Raw genomic sequence first — 25,914 nt, 5'->3', positions numbered from 1 at the left:
TATCGCATATTTGTAAAGATTTACAATACAGCAACCCACCAGCACCACCATGAACCATTTTAATTTAATCTAAAATAAAATTATTAAGATATGATTTGACTTAAGCTTTAATAAAAGTATATAAATGATATTATTGTGCTGTTATCCATAAAATGAACGCTTTTACATTGTACAAAATTGCCGAGTGAGGCCGGTATTAACCACTGCGAGGCGATTCTTGGATTAAAATAATGATCAGAATTCCATGTGGTTATTTTATTTTTCTTAAAAACTCCATGTATATTTGTACATCTTAAAGATCGCATCGAGCATCTCTCTGCCTCTCGTCTATCTCATATTGATGGATTTATAATGCTTGATATTTGCTATAATACACCTACATATTTTTCCTCAAAACCACAAACTGATCAATGAAAAACAAATATGGATCTAAAAATAAAATCGAAGGCACGAACGAGGAAGAAAGCCAGGCAAATGTAGAGAATGTGGTGATATGGCCCAAAGAATGAAGGTGACCTTTCCCAAGAGACGGAGGCCTGAGCATAGCTTGGATCCTTGACATGTTCACATCCTTGAGAACAACGTTCTGCTGTTTTGAGATGGGAAAGTATGTGAGGGAATACATGTTTGTGAGAATTCTCTCCAATAAGGAGATCAGAATGGCCAAATCCCTCCACAACTACTCTTTCATGGTGGAAATCTGGCTGATGAAGCTTCATGAACTGGTTTGCAAGGAGAGAAGTCTCTGGAGTCACAAGGATGGACCTCCCACCAGATATATATGTAGTGGGCAATGGCATCCTCTCTGGATGGATGAGAAAACTGTTGTTTCCTTTTGAATCCACGATGTGACCAGCAATGCAGATTGAACGAAGATGGGGGAAGTCTGCCATTGGCAGACGAGGCAATGCTTGCTTGTAGAGCCAGTGGTGCATGGTGCTAGATACGTTATCATGCCAAAATGTGCTCCCAAAGATCCCAGAGAAGACTTCACATTCATCTAGTGTGCATCTCTCTGTCCGAGGCATGGCTTTGGCTATGTACTTGAGTAGCTTGTGTCTCCATTCTTCTTTGGAATTCTCAGGAATTTCTAGCACTGTTTTCTTCCCCAAGATTGCCATTGATATCTGCAAAACAAGTTGTCCAATGAGATTATTAATTTGTTTTGTTTGGTCTAAAATAAACTTAAAAGAGTATGTTAGGTTTAAACAGGACATTCTAAGTTTTGACATGCTGAATCACATAAATTCTTTCAATAAAACCCATCTATTAATGTGATTTAAGTTAAACCATCAAAATTTGAAATAATTAAATTTTGAAAATTCTTGACTTTGTTTTGTTATTTATCTCTCATTGGATTAATGATGCACTATACCAGCCAACAACAAAACAATCTCAAATCCACAATAATTCCATGAGAAAACTTTCATCCAAAACTTCTCTAAGTAGGAAGTTGCCACTGAAATTCTTTATCATGAAGTCTTTGTGGATGTGTGCTTAATGTTTATGTGCTTTATATTGATTGTCTTGGTATTCTTTTTCCGGAATCTCATTTATTTTTGTAAGCTTAATTCAAAGATTGGATATATATGTTATGGTCAAGGTTAAACAGTACATTTTAAGATTTGATTTGTTTAGGTGGTTTATCTGAAATTACACTAACTTTTTCAATTGAACCCACCATTTGTGTTGATTTCAAATGATCCACCTAAACAATTCAAATCTTAGAATGTGTTATTTAAACCAAACTATACAATATATATAAAAAATTTCCCTCTTTCAAGATTTCCATGGTCCAAGATTTACAAATTGGAAATAGATGGTATGAGAGAACTTACAGGCATTAGTGGAAGCATGAGCTTGATGAATGCAGAAGTTGTGACCTTGAAAAACATTGATGAGTTGGTGCAAACTAGAGAAGCAACATTATGAGCTGATATATAGCCTCCTAGTAGTGCCATATGAATTGCAAGTCCCCCAACACAGTGTGCAATCACATGGACCTTGATATCAGGGCCGTGTATCTCTGTAATCCTTGCCATAGCTGCATTCATAGGGGGATGAAATGAGAATCACAAGTATGGATTAGAATAAGAGCCCTCTACACCTTACCCAGAAACAAGAATAGAAATGCAAAAGTAGATTTGGGCAAATGAGCACCTGCTGGGATATCAAACTTAGCAAGATCCTCAATTGTGAATTCATTGGAGGAATGTAGAGGGTGTAAACGATTTTGTAACAACCATGCTTCGTATCCTTCATCAAGTAAAGTTCGAACAAAATCCATGGGCTCAGTAGGTAGACAGAAACTCTCTGTTGAATGCCCATTTAACAACAGCACAGGATAATTCTTTGTTGGACAATCAAATTCGTTGCTCTTTGTAGAACATTTCCATTGTTTACAACTGAATGGAAAGCCATCACCTTCACATACATTAATATTCTATATTAGAAACAAATGGAATGCTTGAAGAAAAGTGCCAAACTATGATAATGCACACATATCAAAGAAAAGAATTCAAGAATAGAAGAGATTATTGTTAGGTGAGGAGAATTAAAGGGAATTTCTTGAAACAAATCTCCTCATCCGGTCTAAGGAATTGTAAAAGCTGAATAATTGAGAAACTAAAAACACGGGATAACCCCGACGAATGTGGCTCTTAAAATCATGAAACATCCCTCCTTACCTGCTGTTATCTTATGCAATACATGGCATGGATAGTTACTTTGCTTAGCGGTACAATGAGCATTTGATAAAACTTCTCGAGGTCTTTGTAAAATGTAGGTTCTGATAAGGCTTTGCCCCAATAATGATACAAACTTGCCCTTCCAATTTCCTCTCAAGCTGATCAAACTTTGTAATAGCCCAATTGCGGATACTTTAAGATCACCCTCCAACTCAACCAGGTCTGCATTAAAATTGGCTACCCTATAATTCTGGTAAATCCTTGTAATCTGACGAAGTTTTGCATGCAATGTTGTTGACTCTTTCCATCCAAAGCAGCAGAATAAGAATGGATGCATCGTCTTCTTGCCTTCCAATATGTATCTGCTTGTCAAACATGTATCAAAAAGGGGTTTCAAACTGTAAATTCATTTGTACACATAGGGATTAAAGTGAGTTCTAAATGTGATAGAACATGGAGAAATTTGTGTTAAGTAAAACACTCAAGAAAAATATAAGTCTACCCATACATACCCAACTGGATTCAAGTTCAAAATCTCATACCTTGCCCCTGAAGCTGATGAAAGCAGAAGATGGTAGTGCATATATTGAGTATAGGGTGTTCGAGGGTTTAGCCAGCACATATTAACGGTCCCACCCACTATGTAAATATTATCTTTATGGAGAGATTTCATTTGCATGTATCCTCCAACTTCACCTCTCAAAAGAGGATGGTCATCTCCGAACCCTCTGATTTTGCATCCTAAATCCCCTGAACCCCAAGGATTCATCTTAAACACAAGATGCAGTGCGCAAGGCATACCTCCTAGTTTCCCATTCATGGATTCCCTGAAAGTCGGGCCACTAACTTCCTTCTGCATTTGCTTAATGTCATACACTTCAGGCTTCCTGATGACTCCATTGAATGCAGGACTTTGTAATGCTTGCCTATCCTTTGCATATGCAGTTTTGACGATAAATTTTGCATCCTCCTCTGTATTCTGATCGAAAATCTGTGAATCGACTGAAATTGGGTTTCTATCAATTGGGGTATTGATTATCCTATCAACATCATGGAAATGGATTTTAGCAGAAAATTGTGATTTCGTTGATGTTTTGAATTTGAGAGCATCTACCACAAGGCCGACAGACACATACTCTGCAACTGTGGAGATTGTCAAGGATGGATTAAGGCCTACAGCACAAGGAATCAATGAGGCATCACATACATATAGACCTGAATGCACTGCAAATCCAGGTTTTGGGTAAGTTACTTGAGTTTTTGAAGAACCAGAGTAAGGATTAAAGACTTGCCCAGATGGGTTTGCAACACCCAGGGAAGGATCATGAGCTGCATTGCCTCCCCCAAGAAGATGAACTGATGTGCTACGAAACTTGGACATAAATAAAATTCCTCCCAAGCGCTTGGCAAGCTTCTGAAATGCTCTGGTTTTCCGAGGAAGTAGCGTGTCATGAGGAGGACAGAGTTGGATGCGATCCGTTATATCTAGTGAGATTTTTCCATCCCCATCATCAAAGCCCATCATATTCAGAACCAATCCTTGGGAATCGATTTTTCCGGTAAGGTGTTTAAATGTTTCGATAACACTTTCCACAAGCGAGTGGCCTCGAGGCCATCCGTAGCTTCCCATTCTTCTGATTAGCAAATATGGATAAGCAGTAGGAACGATTCCACTCTGCGTCAACATAATAACATAGAATCATCAGTAACATTCCAGTAAAACGTAAAAGACGTTGATGATTATGAATTAGAGAAAGTTGTATCAATAAAGTTTCTCACGAAGAATTATCAACAACCTGTATAGTGAATCCAAGAGAAGAAGTATAAGAAGCTGTAATTGCTGGGCCTGGTCGAAGTGCCTTAGCAGAGTAAGCAAGTTCCTGCTTGTTTAATCCATAACCATTTAATGGCGCATTACTTCCTACAACATAAGCCATATTGTTTCCATTGCAACTTACTCCCAATCCTAGCCTTTCAGAAAGCCCAAGTCCTCTCTTTCTGGACTGGAGCAGAATCTCTGCAGTGCCCAACACTCCAGCTGCAGTCAATCACCCATTGTGTAAGATTTTTACAAAGCCAATTAGCAAAAGTTTCAGTGCCCATTATTAATCTATAGATCTATGATTGATAACCAAGCATTTTTCTTTTACAGTGGCGTGTCATTCTTAACCTCCAGAAGACCAGATCTTTTCTGCATCTCAGAACGTTAAAGTCATAAAGGTGGGAGTTTTGAAGAATAATGGAAAGACAAGATACCAGAGAGAATCACAAAATCTGATGACAAATATTGCAGTTCGTCCAAATGAACTCTCCACCTTCTCTTTGGTCTTTTGTTCATGCTTCTGCAGCAGCAAGTTTGAAGACTTTCTTCTAGATTTTCTACAATGAATCGAACTTGGCATTCGGTTTTTATCTCACAGCCAGCCTGTAAGACCAAATACAGTACAAAATCATGCATCACAAGCAAAATTCAATCGAAAAGTGAATTTTGCCTCCGGCAAGCCTACATAATTATTAGAAATCCGCTACCAAAAAATGGAATCTTGAAGAATATTCAAATGGAATGAGAAATAAATTACATTTTCCCGAACAAATTAAAGTTTATAGCATCCAATCAGACTACAAGAATACAAAAATTCAATTCTAGAAACCCAAACGGTAATCGAATTACACGTACAAATACTATAGATCCTTATGTTAAGATTCAAATAAAATAGAAAATAAGTTAAAGTCTCCATGAACTAGTTAAGCTACTAAGAACCTAAATATAGACCGTGTATAGAAAAATAAAAGCTAACCATCCACTCCACAGGCCAATTTGATCAGAGGGTAAGTCTAAGTTCTAGGAAATAGTAGACCCATAACAATTACTTGCCTCAATGGCCAAGGCAAGATAGTTTTTGTCTGTGGAACCCTTGGAATTGTAAGGGCATCCAGATAGACAATTTCCACAGGCCATGCAAGCATTCTGATGCAATCCTGCTGAGCTTTCACCCTGGTCGAACTTGATACTTGTTTGAATTGGGTCTAAAGTGCTTTCCTCAATCTCCCCTGAAATATCTCTCATAACTTTCGAGCTGGGAAATTGGTGGGGAATTGTTTCTGGCTGTAACACCTTTATTGCTCTGGCCTGGGAAGAACTCCAACTCCCTTCCCATTCTTTTGGCCATCTCGGATCTCGCCTTGCACGCATTGGTGTTGGGGCCATGACACCTGCATTTATCAGAGACCCACCTCCCAATCCTGAGCATACCATCGCCACAGAGTCTTCTTGCTTAATTACCTGTTCCAGAATTCATATATATGATCAGGGACAGATTTAAAAAACCCTGAATTCTTGTCAAAGCTTTGCAAAGCTGTCTACTACACTAGCCGTTGTAAAATTTCAAATGAAAGCATACAAACCATAAAAACAAGCTTTGGCCAGAGAATCCTGTAAGGCCTAACTCTAATGCAGTAAAGGATTAATCACCCTTCATTTAAAACTGGGCACAACTACAACTACAACTACTGATAGTACAGTCAAATTAAATGATAATCTTAAAACTAACAAGCTTAGAGAATATATTTTATGTCCATAAAACAATCTTATAAATAATCAGACACAATTTGACAAATTTGTAAACAATCTTGGCTCTGAAAAATCTGAAGCATTTTCTCTCTATCATCAAAACCCACCTGGAACAGTGCAGTTTTGCTTCCATAGCATCCTAAATTTGGAGTTTCAATCCTGGTAGCAAGCATTGCTTGAAGACTATTTGTGGGAAAATCCTCTGCCTCCCATTTTCTTCCTTTTTCAAGCAGACAAACTTTCAGGCCAGCCTGAGAAAGCCTGCAAGCAGCAACGGATCCCCCATATCCAGAACCAACAACAATTGCATCATACTCATTACCACTTCCACTCATTTCATCATAAAAATCACATTTCATTCCATTCAATTGTGAATTTTCCTCCATTTGAAAATTTTCACAATATTCACAATCCAATCCAATTCAATTCAGATTAATTTGGACGTCCCAGTTTGAATAAACTTGCCTGTAATCATCTATATCAATAATTGATCAAACTTTTGTTATAGAACAATCATTCTATCAAATGTTGAGCTTTTATTTAGTAGTAAATTGGTGGGAATTTGTCATTGTCAGTTAACTTCGATTCTACCAGCTGATTGCCGTTTGAGAATTCCTCGGCATCGTATGAATCAATGAGTGGCTTGCCAGCTAATAAACCAGAATCATTGCATTGATTAGCCAATAATTCTGATTCTTAGACCTGCTTGCCGGCAAAGAATCCCCAAGCATTCTATACATCTGCTTGCATCTTTCTTACTTTAGATTTTTTGATAGTTTCGATTCTGAGAGCTGCTTGCCGGCCAAGATTCCCCAAACATTCTATGAATCAGCCTGCATCTTTGTAACAGATTGTTTTGATTCTAACGCTAAGAATCCGAAAACATACTGTGAAGTAGAAAGTAACCAATAATAATAAGTACAAGTCTGCTGTCCCAAAAATCCTAAAATATCAATGTTAATAAAAGATTTGTTATGGGGTTCTGACAAAGATGGCAAGCAGCAAGCCTAGAATTTGAATGGGGTTCTGAAATATTTTAGAATGGTTCAAATTCTTTGTCCCATTTGGAAATTTTAGAATCTTTGAACTGTTTCTAGATGTCGACCTTCTAAACTTATATTTGCAGAAAACGTTGGAGAAATGGATATAGAATTCGATGCATATTTAAGAAAATGTTTTTATAATAGTGTTCATATTACCACTTATCAATAGTGTTACACATATTTATCAATTAAAATAGTGGAAATAGTCATATTTTGAAAATTTAAAGAGGTAAAAATTTCGAGTAAAATATAAAAAGATAAAAACGAAGACTACAAGTTGTTTTATGCTGAGAGGGTTTTGGTCATCTAGTTTGTCTGATAGAAGTGGGTTTTCAACTGAGTATTTGGATCTATTTGGGATCCAAAATTTCAATGAAAAGATCCCAACCATCATTGCATAAAAAGAATGATCCCAACCATCATTGCATAAAAAGAATGAACTAAAAACTTGGCTAATCAATTGAAAAAAAAACCAGATATGTGAAAACACATCTACTAAAAACAGATTGCACAAATTTTGAACCCTTAAACAATTACTATGAATAATATGCACAATATAACAATCATCGCTCCAAGTTGATCCTCACTCATCGCCTCCACTCCCAAAAGAGTTGCATTTTTTTTGGACTCTGCAAAGTTATCAATGTTCCTCTCACGTCACACAACTTTATTGGTGTCAAATCTAATCTTCTTCATATTCTGAATAACAGCCCTCAAATTTACATGCAGACCTGAATCTCCAGGGCATATTTGAGGATAGTGTCTATCTGACAGTCCCATGGACAGACAATGTTATTCTTGTCGAAAATTGTAGTAGACGTGCAGTGGCATTTAAGGGTCTCTGTCTTACTCCTCTGTACAAACTATTTCTGGGAAACTCGGAGTTTGCTCCTATAATTACGGTAAGCTTCCCACCTTTTCTCTTCGATTTGTTTGTTTGAATAATTTCTCATTCGCCTCTTCTTAATAATCTTTTTCCCTACATGTTATGAAATAATTACAAGTATTTCACAATCCAGTCAAATTCATTTACAAGTTTAAATTGATCTTTCATGTGAGGCCTAAAATATCTATAGATTATTTTCCTTTTTGAGATCTTTTTGTTGCCTCTTAGTTGTCCTTGATGACAAAAAGGGTGTCATTATGAGGCTGTTTAGTGCAAGCATATACCTTTCACTTAATGCCTAAGTGCTTATGGCTTTTATTATGTTATATGTTGAGTATTTATTTCTAAGCATTAAAGAACTGCACTATGGGCATTTATACTTGATATTGTTTTTAAAGTACTTTGTATAGTGCTGCCGGTAATATGAGATTGTATGGTTTTCTATCAATCACAGTAATATGAGATTGTATGGTTTTCTATCAATCACAGAGTTCAATCAAAATTCTGCAAAGCTCTTGCATTAGAAATTAAATTGGTTTCTTAGAGTCAATCAAGCAATCAATCAATCAATCAAGCAAGCAAGCAATCAATCAATCAATCAATCAAGCAAGCAAGCAATCAATTAAGCAAGCAATCAAATCAATCAATCAAGTCCCTAATCATCATACATGTGCATCAAACATGTTAAATTTCATCATCAAAGTGATTTTTTAGCTTTTGCACTTATAAAAAACATCAATTTTGAGCATATGTGCTATCCTTTTGAGCAAAAACGCTAAACTACAACATATGTGCTATCCTATTGAGCAAATGCGCTAACCCTAAGAATATATGCGCAAAACAAAACAAAAGCGCTAACTTTAGCTTCAAAAACGTAAACAAACAAAGCAAAAGCGCTATCTGTTAGGGTTTCAAGCAGATCCGAAGCAAATATGAACTAACAATTATATGCAGATTTAAATACAAAAGATAAAGAAATAAAACAGGACACAGATAACATAGAGATTTAACGTGGTTCACCCAGAATGGGTTACGTCCACCATACACAGCCGTCCAATCTTTCTTATTATCCAGCAAAAACAGTACATCAACCTTACAATGCCTTAAGCATCCCAGCCGCTTATAACATGCGTTTTTAGGGCAACAAACAAAGTCGGCCTTTTTTTAGGGTTTTATTACAATGTCGGTTTTCATCAACAAAAACGACTGAGTGTACAGTACTTTGCTGATCAGTCGCCATATTTCAACAATCTCCCACTTGGAGACTGATCAGGCTCCACACCGAACAATCTCCCACTTGGAGACTGATACTACACGACACCACTGTACATGCAACATCCATTGGATAAAACACTAGGACTTGACTGGTATAAATTCCACAATTATCAATCAAGAAGACCAACAGAAACTAATGAAGAAATCAGCTTCTCCTGTGGAACTGCCTTTGTGAACATATCGGCAGGATTCTCACTTGTGTGAATCTTCTCAAGCCATAACTGACCCTCCTCCAAAATAGTCTGAATGAAGTGGTACCTGAGCTAAATGTGCTTTGTCCTTGAATGAAAAGCAGAGTTCTTCGCAAGATGAATGGCACTCTGGCTATTAGTATACAATGGGCTATCCTCTTGTGTCTGACCCAATTCCTTCAGAAAACATTGCAACCAAATCATCTCTTTACTGGCTTCTGTAGTAGCAACATACTCAGCTTCAGTGGTTGAAAGTGCAACAACCTTTTGCAGCCTAGAAATCCAACTGACTGCAGTTCTCCCTATAGTAAAAACATACCCTGTAGTACTCCTCCGTGAATCAATATCACCCGCCAGATCAGAGCCAACATATCCACTTAGAGCAGCATTAGATCCTTTGAAACATAATGTCTTCGTAGTAGTTCCTTTCAAATACCGAAAAATCCATTTCACAGCATTCCAATGTTCCATACCCGGATTACTCATAAACCTGCTCACAACTCCCACTGCATGTGCAATATCTGGCCTTGTGCATACCATTGCATACATCAGACTGCCAACAACTGATGAATACGGGATGTTAGACATTTTATTAACCTCTTCCTGTGCCTTTGGGTACATCTCCTTAGTCAATTTGAAATGACTAGCCAAAGGTGTACTAACTGCTTTTGCATCCTGCATGTTAAATCTTTTCAACACCTTCTTTATATACTCACTTTGGGACAAATTCAAGGTTCTATTTTTCCTGTCCCGTGTAATCCTCATACCGAGAATTTGCTTAGCTGCACCCAAATCCTTCATAGCAAATGACCTGGCTAATTTTTGTTTAAGATCATTTATATGTTGCATGTTAGACCCAGCAACAAGCATGTCATCAACATAAAGCAACAGGATAATATAACTGCCATTATCAAATCTCTTAAAATATACACAATGATCAGAATAACATCTATGATAACCGTGTTCAGCCATGAAACTATCAAATTTTAAATACCATTGTCGGGGTGCTTGCTTTAGGCCATACAGACTTTTCTTCAACCTGCACACCAAGTTCTCCTTACCTTTGACCTCATATCCCTGTGGTTGCAACATGTAAATTTCCTCCTCCAAATCTCCATGGAGAAAAGCTGTTTTGACATCTAATTGTTCAAGATGTAAATCATCTGCAGCCACAAGACTAAGTACAGTTCTAATTGAAGTCATTTTTACAACTGGAGAAAATATTTCATCATAATATATACCCTTTTTCTGTGCAAAACCTTTTACCACAAGTCTGGCCTTATATCTTTTCTTACCTCCTTCCTCCTCCTTCAGCTGATAAACCCATTTGTTAGGCAAAGCTCTTTTTTCTGCAGGTAAAGGGACTAAGTCCCAAGTCTTATTTTTTATCAAGGAGTCCATCTCCTCTTTCATGCCTAGCTGCCACTGTTGTTTGGCATCCACCTGCATTGCTTCTTCATATTCTTCTGGTTCACCAGAATCCGTTAATAAAATAGAATAAAAAGAAGGAGAAAATCTTTCAAGGGGTCTACTTGTCCTCGTAGAATGTTTAACACTTGCAGGAGTTTGTGGGACAATCTGTTGTTGCTGAGCATCAGGTACCTGTGGCATTTCATTTTCAGGAATCTCATCCAACACCACATATTCTTGTTTGTCCTGTTCATGCTTCTTTTCCTGCATCTGTTCTTTATACATAACCTTCTCATTGAATATAACATCTCTATTTCTAATTATTTTCTTATTTTCAAAATCCCATAACCGATAGCCATATTCATCTATTCCATATCCAATGAAGGTACATTTCTGAGATTTAGCATCAAGCTTGGTTCTATTTTCTTTATCAATATGGACAAAAGCTTCGCAACCAAAAGTTTTTAGAAAAGAATAATTTACCTTTTTACCAGTCCATGCCTCCTCTAGAATACCACCATCCAAAGGGGTTGAAGGTCCTCTATTTATCAAATAGACAATAGTATGTACAACATCTACCCAAAAATGTAAGGGCAATCCAGCATGCAATCTCATGCTCCTCGCACGTTCCATGATGGTCCTATTCATTCTCTCTGACACACCATTTTTCTGTGGAGTTCTTAGAACTGTCTTCTGCTTTCGAATCCCATTTAAGGAACAGTAATCTTCAAATGCTTTGCTGCAATACTCACCTCCATTATCCGATCTGAGACACTTCAACCTTTTTCCTGTCTCATTCTCAACCAAAGCTTTCCATTTCTTAAAAGTTTCAAAAACATCTGATTTTTGTTTTAGGAAATATACCCATGTTTTTCTGGTTAAGTCATCAATAAAAATAACATAATAACAAGAGCCACCAAGAGATGATACCTGAGCCGGTCCCCATACATCTAAATGTACAAGCTCTAACTTCTCACTCTTCTTCTCTTTCCCAACCTTGAGAAATCTGACTCTTTTCTGTTTACCATAAACACAGTTTTCACAGAACTCTAAATCAATCTTCTTTAGTCCTGGCAATAGATTTTTGGAGTGAAGGATTTTCATCCCTTTCTCACTCATGTGCCCAAGCCTATGGTGCCACATTATCGAATCTGTTCTTGCAACATTTATTGTTGTTGTCCTTGCAGTAACTTTATCTGTAGCAGCTAAGGTAGAGTAAGTGTTACCAGTACACAGATATAATGTGCCTACCTTCGCAGCTTTTGCTACTACTAATGATCCTTTAGTGACCTTCCACATACTGTCTGAGAAGGTAACTATGCAATCTTCACTACTTAGTTGCCCTGCAGAAATTAAATTTCTTCTTAAATTAGGAACATGTCTTACCTCCTGCAGAAACCAGTCATTACCATTCTGCAACTTGATCTTTATCTTTCCTTTTCCAACAATTTGATAGGGCTCATCATCACCCAAATATACCTGTCCAAAATCACCTTGAACATAATCTAAAAAATATTTTCTATGGGGTGTAGCATGAAATGAAACCCCAGAATCTATTACCCAAGAATCATTAACATTATCCAAACATAAGATTAAAGCATCTTGTAAAGTATTACTTGCAATATTAGCTTCCTTACTGTCATTTTCATTTTTGTCTCCTTCTTTGTTTTTCCAAGACCAACAGTCTTTCTTTAGATGACCAGGCTTTCTACAGTACCAGCAATCTTTCTTTCCTCTAGATTGAGAGCATCCTTTCTTTGACTTCCCCCGTGACTTCTTATTCCCAGAGCCTTTTCCTCTTTCCTTTGATCTTCCTCTGTTCTCCACATTCAAAACACTACCCGATGATGTTGGAGTCTCACCTGTGTTTTTCCTTCGCATTTCCTTGCTTAGGATAACACCAACAATATCATCAAATACCAAAGTATTTTTACCAAAGACAGAGTTACTTACAGCCATAACCAAGCTATTCCAGCTTTCTGGCAAAGAACATAAAATCAAGAGAGCCCTAACCTCTTCTGCAAAAGTAATTTTTACCGAAGACAATTGACTGGTAATTGTATTAAATTCATTTAAGTGCTCCGCTACAAATCCTCCCTCAGTCATTTTCAAATTAAACAAACGCTTCATAAGAAATACCTTATTCGAAGCCGAGGGTTTCTCATACAGCTTAGCCAATGTTGCCATCAAATCTACAGTCATTTTTGCTTCTGTTATATTGAATGCTACAGACGATGCAAGGCACAATCGAACGGATCCCAGTGCCTTTCTATCTAAAATGTCCCACTCTTCATCTGATATTGTGGTCGGTTTCTTTGCCTTTCCTTCCAATGGCCACCACAAATCCTTTTGATACAGGTAATCCTCCATCTGCATTTTCCATAACTGATAATTCTGGTCGTTAAACTTTTCAACCTTGAATTTGGAATCCTCCATTGCTCCCACTCAAATCTGAAAGTCCTGCCAATTTATAGAAAACGTCGCTCTGATACCAATTGTTAGGGTTTCAAGCAGATCCGAAGCAAATATGAACTAACAATTATATGCAAATTTAAATACAAAAGATAAAGAAATAAAACAGGACACAGATAACACAAAGATTTAACGTGGTTCACCCAGAATGGGTTACGTCCACCATACACAGCCGTCCAATCTTTCTTATTATCCAGCAAAAATAGTACATCAACCTTACAATGCCTTAAGCATCCTAGCTGCTTATAACATGCGTTTTTAGGGCAACAAACAAAGCCGGCCTTTTTTTAGGGTTTTATTACAATGTCGGTTTTCATCAACAAAAACGGCAAAAAAAAAATTTCTCGGGGGCTACCGCCCCCGAACCCCGGCTTTTCTCGGGGGCTGCCGCCCCCGAACCCCTACCCAGGACCGGGCCAGGATACATGCTGAGTGTACAGTACTTTGCTAATCAGTCGCCATATTTCAACACTATCATCCTTAGCATATGCACTACCAAAAATAGCATAAGCGCTAATCTATGCATATGTGCTAAACCTAAATGCATATGTGCTAAATCAAAATGCAAAAGCACTAACCTAAAAGCCAAAAATTGAAAAAAATAAAAAATTCAAAAAAATGTGCCTAAAAACATGAAAAGTTGCACGATAAGTTGAAAACAAAGCTCAGGATAAGATACATACCGTATACCCATATTCAGGAGGTTGCTGATATCGTCAAACATGCTCAAATCGGTGGTTCTCCATGGGAATCACCATTTCACCACCTCACCAAGAATATTTTCTTCACAAGCTGATAAGGATAACAATGAAATTAAAATTAGCCTTGGTTAATTTTATATTTACTATTTGGAAGACTAATTAATGCTATTCAATGAGGCAATTTAATTTGTTTTTTACAAATAAATTTAATTGACGGAACTCTTTTTATCAATTATCATGAGATCAATCGTTCAAACCAAAGTTTTCAACAATTTCACGATCAATCTCCTAAGGGGGCATACAATCAGGATTTTCAATCTCCAGCAAACGCATTATCAAGACTTGATTTAATCTTTAAAACAATGTTGTCTCGACATCATTTCAAAGAGGGGCAAAATGTATACACATAAAAATGGCTATGAGTGATTAAATAAATATTTTATATTTATTTAATATTTAATCTTCTATTAAATAGTTAATTTGAAAAGATTAATTTATTTAATTCATTTCGTGTCTTTCTATTAATTAATTTTATTAATTAATTCATCTATCATATTCCTCTAATTAATTAAATATCCAATATTTAATTATTCTTCTAAATCAGTTAATTAAATATCTAATATTTAATTATATTTTCCAATCATTTGAATATCTAATAGTTAATAGTTATTCTCCTATCCTATAGTCTCAAAATATTAAATAATTTCTAAATTATTTAAATCATTTTTCCAACTCACCTTCCATCCCCACTTCATCTTCCCTTTGCCAACTCATCCAACATGTGGCTAAGGAAATTAATATTTCGTAAATATTAATTCATCATTTATCTTCAACTTCCAAACTTAATGAATATTGTGTACGTACACATATTTCATAAACATCTTCTATATTCTCTCCAACACCCCCTACATCTTAGGAAGGACTTGAGTCCACTTGTCCTCCTATGCCTAAATCTTCTCCAACCATCCCTAGATTCCCTCAATCAGCAACTCAGTCAAGGTGAGGTGAGTGACACTTGTCTTCTCCTTCCCCCTTTCTCTCAACCTTCACCTTTTGCTCACAACCATCCAAATCTGTAGATCTGATCATGCCCATTGATCTAAGCCACATCATCTCATCCTCTCAAAGTCTATAAAATCAAGAGCTTCAGTTGAGAGAGAGTTAATCTTCAAGAATCTTCAAGTTAGTTTTCAAGTGAATTTGCAAGCTAATCATTTGTATCCATGAGTTTTAATCTTGAAGCAAATAGCAATTAGCATTTTAGCATAATCATGTAGTATTGCATATCATAGCATCAGTTAACTAGCAGTTATCAGTCTATTCTTTATATGCCATCTTGGAAGCTATCAGTGCATTGTCTGAGAGCACACCATCTGCAACCAGGAACAGTGGAGTTAGGACACAATGAGACATAAACCATGAACGTAAAATAGCATTTTTATTTCATATGTATTTCATGTAGTTTCATTGGTTGATTTTGGATTTCTCGTAGCATTTCCATTGGTATTTTGTGAAACTAACTTGTTGCAGGTAGCATTCTGAGGATGAAATTCAAGTCGACACATCTAAAAATTTAGACTTGAGATTACTCATTCACATAAGAAAGTGATAAAATATCAATGTTCGACCTTTCACACATTTGCATCATTTGAATTAAAACTAGTGATTGAAAGAAGAATGTAACATCTTGGGTAACACTATCTTCAACCTACAATAGGGGTCATTCTCTACCTTGAGAAAATTGATTTGATTTTAATCAATTTGGTCAAGGAGGTTGTGATTCTCAGACTATTAGGTTTCGGGTAGAGTAGAACAATAAGTAATATTAATTATAATATAATAATAAATGACAAATAAGTAATTTACAATACATGAATAATGTGGTTCACCCAATGTGGCTCACACCCATGGAGAAATAACTATCAACTTTCTTCTATTATCCAATTAGGAAATAAATTACAATTGCATGACATTTTGTATTTCACATATACCTATTTATCAAGACTCTTGGTAGTTTACAAAGTTCTATTTACACACCAAACTAACACCAAATCTTTTAATAAACAATGGACAATTTTTACTTCAAGGGCATTGCCTCCAGCAGCCTTCATTGGGGTTATTTCCTATAGTAGCCTTTCTTGGGGGCATTGCCCCTAAACTCCTATTGTGGGCTCTGCCCTCAAACCCCCGTCAAAAGGATGAGCCACTTGAACCCCATAGAATGGACTATACACCCCCACTCCCCCATTAATTGATTTGAGGGGAAAACATGACTATCAAAATCACCAATATTTAAGCTTGATAGCATGATTGGTCACCAAATACCAACAAACATGTGGTTCCCAACCCCTTCTAATAAAATCTAGGGATTGTTCTACTCATAGCTAGTCTTAGCCATTCCACCCATCTTTTTCCTTCTCTTAGCCACATGATTAGGGACACTTGTCTGGATAGACTCCTACAAATTTCCTTAATTTTATTTGACTATCTCACCTATTGATGATACTCAACTTGTCAAGGATGAAAATGAAAAGGGAATGATCACTAATTGGAACAACTAGATGACCATTATCACCATCCCCTCCAATATTATAGCTCTCATTGCTTAGCAACTTTGTCTTGCGTTTTGACATTTTGAACTTGGTCCTAGTTGAACTTTAAAGTGTAACTTCTTCCACCATCTTTTCTTGTTAATATTAATAATACTTTTTATACATATTATAAATATTAATTCACCTAAAAAAAAATCAAAAATATATTCATTATTATATATAAATGATTGTAAATTCAAATTAAATTTTTTTAATTAGTTAGTATACTCTATAAAATGTAATGATTATTCAAAAATGTTTGATGTAAAAACTAAAACTATAAATAAAACATTATTTTTTACACCGAAGGTGTCTCTTATATGAGATGGACAACCTAAGTTTCACCATCGACAGTTGATATCATCGCTAACAGCCTGCAAGATGATTGAAATCGTCCAGGCCCTCAATTATCATCCCACTGAACTAAGGTCAAATCGAAAACTTGTCATATTTAATGGATGGTCTGTCATGTTCATTTAAGAGGATGATATTCTTCATTTAAGATGAAGGTAATGATTTTTCTATTCATCACCTTCTGTCATGGATTGTGGACAATTTTCAAAGTAGTAAGGACTTATGTCATCTCAACACATAAACATTGTTGATGTAAAAAGTTATCGTGCATTGATTTGGAGTACTCTTTGCCACCTATCTCCACTTCCCAAGAAAAAGGCTATGGGATAACATTTTCTAGATTTGAAACCAATTTGACTTGAGTATTAAATACTCCTTCCCATCTCTATACAGTTGCAAAAATATTCCTAAAAATACTTAGCTCTCTCTCATTTTTCTGATTCCTCTACATATAGTTTTCAGCTTAGCAGAGTGTTGCTAAAAATAGTCATTAACCTGCTCCTCATTGAATTTGCTTTTAAAAACAGATAAGATCTAACTGCTGTGTTTTGCTTTAAGAGCTGCAATTTTGTTTAACATAATGATAGAAATTGTGCAAAACCCATTACTTATTAATACATTTTTTATCCACAAGAAATAAATATTTACTCATCAGCATATCACTATAATTGGGCACACCATATAAAAAAGAGAAATTATGTATATTAATAATCTTCTCTGTTCAAACAACACCATAGAATGGTTGTAGAGAAAAACATTAAAGATTAAATAATTAAATGAACGTGGTTAAAATGAAACATCAAATGTCATTTGTTTGTGTGTATAACAAGAACTAGGTAGTATCAAAGGTACAAAATATAATATCATTTATCTGTTATGTTATAGATGGATCACTAGACCTTAAAAAATAAAATTGGTGAGCTAATTATGATCAAATAACAAATTCCTCACTTGTTCATGTTAGACTCTAGACAAATAAAGGATATTACAGTATTATTTGCCGAAAACTGATTTGCCTCTTCAAATCTTCACATTGCATTCCTTAGTGCTTAAAAGCTTCACCTTGCATTCCTTAGTTTTGGTGTTAACACTCGTGTTCTCATATAGGTTGTCAGCTCCAATGACTCGGCCTCTAAAAACTCTCAGCCCACAAAGGAAAAGTAGCCCCACATTGCACCTGCAATACAAGCCCCAATGTTAGATCCAACACCCAAAAATATTTTTGTTTAAGTGCTTATTTGTTTCCTGCCTTTTCCCTTCGGGCTCATCACTGACCCATTTTCCTTGTTCAATTTCGCTGAAGTATTTTTCAAGTACTGGTTGTTGTTGAAGTTTTATGAATTTTTTTTTTTTGTTCTCCATATATTGTAGCTGGAAACCCTCTATTCTTACCTATAATATTTTATGCTATTAGAAATCTAGCATATATGCATCTCCAAACGTGGAATGCATGCTTGTGTTTTTTATCTAACTTTTATCGAGTGAATTACATTTTGTAAGACAAAAATTTTCCAGGTTTAAGTGATGGTATAACCAATAAGCCTCCAGTACTAAACGTTTTACCAGAAGTGAAAATATTGTAGTCTTGTTTGTTTTAAAAAATCTGGTTTGGTAATATTTTCCTAATTTCCTACAAACTTCTCTGATTTCTTCTTCTCGCATTTGGACTTACTAGTGCTTCCTCGCCTATATTATTTTCTTTCCCTTATGTCCCATGATGCGAAGAATATTTAAATGGAAATTTATTTTTGCCATGAAAATAACAGTAATAATAATATACTTAATATATTTTTTAAAACTAAAAAAGATGCACAGACATCACATATTTTATCTTAATAAAGTTTTATTTTATATTATTATAAATTACTGTATTATGTAAAAAAATATTTATATTTAAAATTTACTATATTTTTAATTTTACAGATATATTAATTTTTTCATACCTGCAAAATGAGTCTGTTTCATCCACACAATAGGTAATTTAAATTGTTTCCATATGAATATTTGTAAAGAATTTAATGTTAAAAATTTATTATGAAGAAATAATTAAATCAGAAGCTGAGCTTTCGATGGAGGAGCAAAATTTTGGAGGCGATTGCAGATGTGAAGCGTCTGTGATGAGTGACGTGGCCACCTCTGCAATGATGTGGAGGAGATAATCTCCTCCACGTGGTTTTCTCTCTCTCTCCTTGTTTCATTTATTGGTTGCCTTTACTCTGGTTATTTCCTTTTGGCGATTAAATGTACTTTGGTTGCATTTTTTACCTAACTCTTAAATGCATCCTCCCTGGTCGCTCGTGTGTCCCATTCGTGGCTCCCAATGGAGCCAGAATCGGATGGTTGTGCCATTAATAGCTCTAGCCCTACTGACCAAGCTCCCTCAAGCCAGAAAAAAAACCTTTGCTGAGATCGTCGCTCCGTCCACTAATGGAGTCCACCCTAGTGCGAGATTTCTTAAGATTCATGGAGGCGAACAACCCAGTGAGGAAGGTAAGAGCCCTACCATTCCCTTAAACTCCTTCTGCATTTCGCCAAATGATGAAATGTTGAAAGAAATTGCTTTGGAAAAATATAGGTTAAGTGACATTGCCATTTTCTTTGCTTGTGTTGATGTTGAGAGATGCCCGCCTAGAAAATTCTTAGACGATTGGTTTCATAATCTTTGGAATTTGAAATTAGGGCTTAGGATTTCATTCTGTAGGCAATTGCAGAAAGGTCTTTATATTATTATTTTTAACAATCATGAGTCTCAGCTTGAAGTCCTCAAATGACAATATTGGACGGTCGGGAACACCTCTTTTCGTGCCCTAGCTTGGTCTCTGGAAGCGGTTACTAAGGAAGTTCTTGCACTATCATGCCCTAGATGGGTCATTCTTAAGGATATCCCTCCCTTCCTCTGGCGTTTTCTTCCCTAGTTATTGGAGCCATTTGGGAAAATAATTCGGGTTGATGAAACTACGCGATTGGTGCCCAACCTTGATGCAAGAATACTTATCTCTATTAAACCTAGGATCGACATCCCTCCGTTTCTAAATCTTAACATCAGTGTGGATACCTTTGTTTGCCCTGTTGAAATACTTGGAGGATTAAACACATGTTTTCTTTGCAAAAAAGAAGGGCATCTTCGAAAGAATTACCCAATTATTAACCGCAGGAAGCAAAAGAACAACATTAACCTAGCAGGAACCTCTGAAAACCCTAGCACCGGCAAGGATTCGATCCCAAACCCACATAATCTTCACTCTATTGGCGAAGATGCTAACCTTTAAAAATAATCCCACCTTAGACTTGGCTCCTAGCCTCAACCTTGTTGAATTGAATCAAATGAATGTTGATAGCACAACTTTGATATCCGAACCCCACAACCCTGTTTTCGCTCCCACAAAAATTCCTGAGGATTCGCCTTCTGACTATTTTCAAATGGTCACATCAAGGAAGCGAAGACAGAAAAATGCTCATCAACTCGCCTTGAATCAAATCCATGTTGGTGATAAAAATGCCAACCAATTGGTGGCCACTAGTAAGTACCCCATCCCTACGAATGATGACATACCAACTGCTTCTCAAACTCCGACCAATTCCTTGGTTAAAATTATGGTTAAAAATTTGGAAAAATCTGATCATGGTGCTGGTGATGTTAGCATGAGTGATAATCCTACGAAAATGATGCTCAGGTCTAGGACTCCCAAACGATCTGACTCCACATTATCTACAGGGTTTACCACTGATGTTAACACCACCAACCCCTCGACATCATCTATGCTCAATGAGATAGAGGACAACTATTTTATTGAAGTTATATATGCTAATACGGGTCTAGAAGACATTAAGTCTAGCTCAATACTCCTTGGCTTTCCAGGCTCCCAAGTGTCTGGGTCTAACATTGGAGAAAATGCAAATAGTAAGACTGAGCCAACTGAGCTTAGTGAGGATAATGATGACCTCATGAAAGGATCCTCCATGGCTAAGAAGAAAGGTAGACCTATTGGTTCCAAGAATAAGAAAAAGTCTGGAGATCAAAATGGTCTCCCTAGCAGTCCCTCTTAATCCTCTTCTCTCATGAAGTACTTCTCATGGAATATTAGAGGCCTGGAGTCGCCTGATAGGAAGTTTGTTATTAAAAGGTTTATGAACTATCATAAAAATATAGACTTTTTTATTCTTCAAGAACTTAAAGCCGTTGAGTTCTCTCTTGACACTACACTTGATTTTATTTGGAGAGATGCGATCAAAATATGCACCAATCATCCTAAAGGAAAGGGTGGAGTTGGTCTTCTCATTAACCCTAAGTGGGAGAATTACATTAGGGATAGGGGCGTCTCCCCATGTAACAGAGTGGCTTGGGCTACCCTGGATATTAGAGGCTCTTGTTTTGGTGTATGTTCTATATATGCACCTAATGACTATAGGTAAATAATGTCCCTTTGGAATTGGCTGGCATCCCTCTCGAGTATCCCCTGGGTTATGGCTGGAGACTTTAACATGATTGAACACCAAGATGATAAGGTCGGGGGTATTCCTTTCGAATGGAAAAGCCTAGAGAAACCTCATTGAGATAGGTTTAAGCAACAAATGTAGTTATTTGATCCCCTTGAGGGTAGAAAATCTAAAACCTTTGCCCTATGGTACACTTGGTGCAACTTTCAGCAAGGCCCTAGCCGAATCTACTCCAGATTAGACAGGTTCTATGTTAATAAAGATTACTTCTCCTTTTCCCCTAACCACTTGGGGAACTCAGTGGCTGTCTTGCTGGTGACTTTATCCGACCATTTTCCTATCATAGCTATCATTAATACTAGGAACTCCATCTCCAACAACAATCCTTGCAATAAGAAGTTTATCATCAACACCTCACTGTTGAAAGACAAGGATGTCCTAATTTCCATTAAAATGGTTAGACTCTTTAACATGTAGACTCAACATCCCCAATCCCACACTCTCAAATGGAATAGGAACATCTCCTCTTGGCAGAAAATATTCCAAACTATTGGCCAGAAGAAAGCCAAGGATTACAAATCTCTAGAAACAATTCTCACTAATCGACTCCACTCTTTGAAACATGAAATTCAATTACAACCTTCCTCCTCTACCTTGGTTGAACGGATCTCTCAAGCTAGAGACATCTTTAGGAAACATCAATAGATCAAAATCAAGGGTGCCTTCCATCAGAGCCCATAATCATTGGCTCAAATTTGGAGGCAAAGGCTCCAAAGTTTTCTTTAACCTTCTCAAACAAAAACAGAACAAAGAGAAAATTGACAGAATCATAGTAGAGGATAAGGAACTCCTGAATATCAATGATATCAAAGATGCTTTTGAAATGTTTTATAAGACTCTCTTTACCTCAGAGTATAATGAAGATTCGAAAGATGCTAGAAATAGATGTAGTAACATTATCCCAAAAAAGATTTTTGAGAATGAAGCTCTCCTTCTCAAGACCAAAATCTCTATGCAAGAAATTGTTGATGTCATTAAGGCTCTCAAGGATAATAAGGCCCCAGGCCCTGATGGACTCCCTGTTGAATTCTACAAAACCAATATTGAGGGTCACTAAAGACCTCTATGACATATACACTGAAGCACTTGATACTGGCACCCTTGGGGAATCCATCAATAGGGGCATTGTTAAACTTATCCCAAAAGATGGGGAGAAAGCCCTCATAAAAAATTTGAGGCCAATTACCCTCCTTAACGTCTCATATAAAATCCTAGCCAAAGCCCTAGCTTCTCACCTTGAGAAAATTCTTCCCAAGTTCATCTGTTCTACCCAAACTGGATTCATTAAAGGTAGGTATATCTTGGAGAACCTTGTCACTAGTTGGGAATCTATGGAATGGGCCAAGACTTCTAATCAATATTTTGCCATGTTCCTTGTTGACTTTGAGAAAGCCTATGACAGGGTGGAATGGGACTTCATCCTCATGATGCTCAAAGCCTTTGGTTTCCCTAGTGTGTTCTGTAAATATGTTCAAATCCTCCTCAAAGATGTCTCCACCCTGATTGAAGTTAATGGGACTTTCTCTCAACCTATTCCTCTTTCTAGATCCATTAGGTAGGCCTGCCTCTTGCCCCTGTTCTATTTGTTATTACCCCGGATGCCTTATTCTACCTCCTAAGAGATGACACCCTATCTCCTAGAGTTCATGGCATTAAGATGTCGGATGACTCTGAATTGCTCAACATTCAGTTTGTTGATGATACCTCACTCTTCCTGGAGCTCTCTAGGCATAATATTGACTCCCTCAATCAAAAACTTGACACCTTTGGTAGAGCCTCTGGTGCTCGTATCTCCACCTCCAAATCTATTCTGCTTGGGTGGAAAGAGAAACCCCCAGACTGGCTTCAGTAGTTTGGATACTCATGGGGAGGACCCAATAAAATAGTCAGATGCCTTGGTATCCCTTTCTCTGTCTCTCCCTCTCTTAAAGACATGTGGATTTGGGTCAAATAAAAGATTGATAAAAATATTAACAAGTTGAACAATAGGGTTCTCTCCTTGGCTGGTAGGATTCAAGTCTGCCAGAAAATCCTTTCTTCCTACAGTATATAGTACTCCTTTGTTTGGATGTTCATTAACTACCAAATTTTTGAAATTCAAAAATCTATCGGACGCTTCCTTTGGTCTTATGGCAAGGGTAAAAGAAAGTCTCACATGGTCAAATGGATCTGGTGCCACATAGACAAGAAACGTGGTGGGCTGGGTCTTAAGGATCTCAGAACACAAGGAATTTCCCTTGCTATCAAATGGATATTTCATGCTTTGGAAGGACAAGAACCTTGGAAGATTCTTGTTAGAAATAACATTCAAAATGGTGTCCCCAAGCTTGCCAAATCTTGGAAATCCCTCCCCTTTAGTGATCTAGTAGCAGGTGGTTTCTCTGTGTCTGTCCAAGGCACTTGGGTGTTTAAGTCCATCTGGAAAGCTTGGGAGCATGTGCGTAAACTTATTGTCAACTCTAGCATTGACTATAATAACACTCTTCATGGGGAGAGATCAATATGGTGGAATCTCTACCATAACTCTAAACCCCTTACCCTAACCCAAGGATGCTCTGCTAGGTGCTGGTATAATAAGGGCATTAAATATCTTATGGACATCTTGGAACATGATAATCTCATTAGCTGGGAGGATCTTAGTAATGAGTATGGCCTCCCTGCCTCGCATAAGAGAACCTACAATATGATAAAAAATGTTTGTGCTCGTCTCAATCTTCCCATGAACACTGATGTAGATGCTCATAGATACCTCTCATTCTTGTGGAAGTATGGTTCCCTCCTCTCCAAGATCAAAGACAAGTCTATTTACAAATTGCTCAACTATGACACCTCGGTGGTAGATCATGTTAACTCCCTTTGGTATGTTGACTTTAATACCTCTACTTGGCAGAAATTTTTTGAGAAATTATGGAAGTCTCCCATCCCCCCTAAGATCAAATGCTTCAAGTGGCAACTTATGCTAGATAGACTACCTATTAGGAATAACTTGGCTGCTTACGACCTATGCTCTATTTGTAGGAAGCCTAAGACTACACGACACATTTTTCTCGATTGCATTTTTGCTAGAGAGGTCTAGTTGATGTTTGGAATCTCCCTTACTGAACATGTTTGTACTCTTGATATTATTACTAGTTTCATTCATGGGCTTAAGAAGGATGCTAACCTATTCTGGCAAATTCTCTCTTCTTTCATACTTTGGTTTATTTGGAAATTTCGAAATGCGGAAAAGTTCCAAGGCAATGATAGATCTCTTACTGGGTTTTTTAGAAAACTCATACGTTATAAAATTGTTGTGCAAATATGTTTCTTGATGAATGTCGAGAGGGAAAAGTTGATGCGCTTCCTCAGGGATGGCCATGCAACTATGTTCATTTATGAGATGAAAGATGGATTTGAATGAGCTAGGATTGCGGAAAATCAAACTGCCTTTGATGATGCACTAAAGAAGTTGATCAAGGCACTCAAGGATAACAGAGGTCCCTACTTTGACAAGCTCGAGATGTTTACTCAGATCCTAGATTGGAAGAAGGTGGTGTGGATGGAAGGTCCACAAGGCTGGACCACGTGGTTGGAAAATCAAGATGAGATTCTTCAATAGATGCCTAGTATGCTACTGTAACAATTAGTATAATGATAAATACTTTCCTTCGTGACTCTTTTTGGTAGATGGATGATTGTATATGTTTAGTCGGTTAGAGTCTCTGACTTTACTGCTTGATGGTTGAGGATCTGCCTCCCATGATCTTTTTTGTATAAACTCTCCATATTTTGATCTCTCGATTTTTAATACAAAAAAATTATTATAAATTATTTCCATATGAATATCTGTAAACAATTTAATGTTAAAATTTTATCAACCTACATTCATATTATTAGTAGAGTTATTCTTGAAATTTGTGCAAGGAAAAACGCATATTGTGTTCACTAGCATTCAATAAATATAGAAGATATATATTTGTTATGTTTTTAGGAAGAATTTCATTTATATATATTTTTAAAATTATATTTTATTTATATTGAAAATTATTATTTAAAATATATTTTATATTATAATAAAATTGATTAAATTGTAAAATAATTATATCTTATTTATATTAAATGATTAATGAATTTATAATATTTTAGATTTCTTTAAATAATAAGATAGATAATTTTTACAATTTATGGTTTAATTTGTTTACCATGTTTGCTAAGTAGTACTTAATTTTTATTACAATTATATATATTTATTTATTG

General features: G+C 36.5%; 1 protein-coding gene across 1 annotated transcript; it reads right to left on the bottom strand.

The window, feature by feature from the left end:
* Positions 1-228: 228 nt before the first annotated feature.
* On the bottom strand, positions 229-8,268 carry LOC131066953 (uncharacterized). The gene is made up of 9 exons (XM_058001859.2): positions 6,366-8,268; positions 5,563-5,970; positions 4,944-5,112; positions 4,484-4,725; positions 3,230-4,362; positions 2,688-3,049; positions 2,161-2,424; positions 1,839-2,044; positions 229-1,127 (listed from the first exon to the last, which is right to left on the bottom strand). Exons 1-9 carry the CDS (start codon positions 6,642-6,644, stop codon positions 408-410), a joined length of 3,783 nt encoding a protein of 1,260 aa, XP_057857842.2. The 5' UTR covers positions 6,645-8,268; the 3' UTR covers positions 229-407.
* Positions 8,269-25,914: the final 17,646 nt, after the last annotated feature.

The sequence above is a fragment of the Cryptomeria japonica genome, chromosome 5 (assembly GCF_030272615.1).
Source record: "Cryptomeria japonica chromosome 5, Sugi_1.0, whole genome shotgun sequence".
Classification (NCBI taxonomy): Eukaryota; Viridiplantae; Streptophyta; class Pinopsida; order Cupressales; family Cupressaceae; genus Cryptomeria; species Cryptomeria japonica.
The sequence above is the reverse complement of the archived record's forward strand: the minus strand, read 5'-3'. Positions and strand labels throughout refer to the sequence as shown.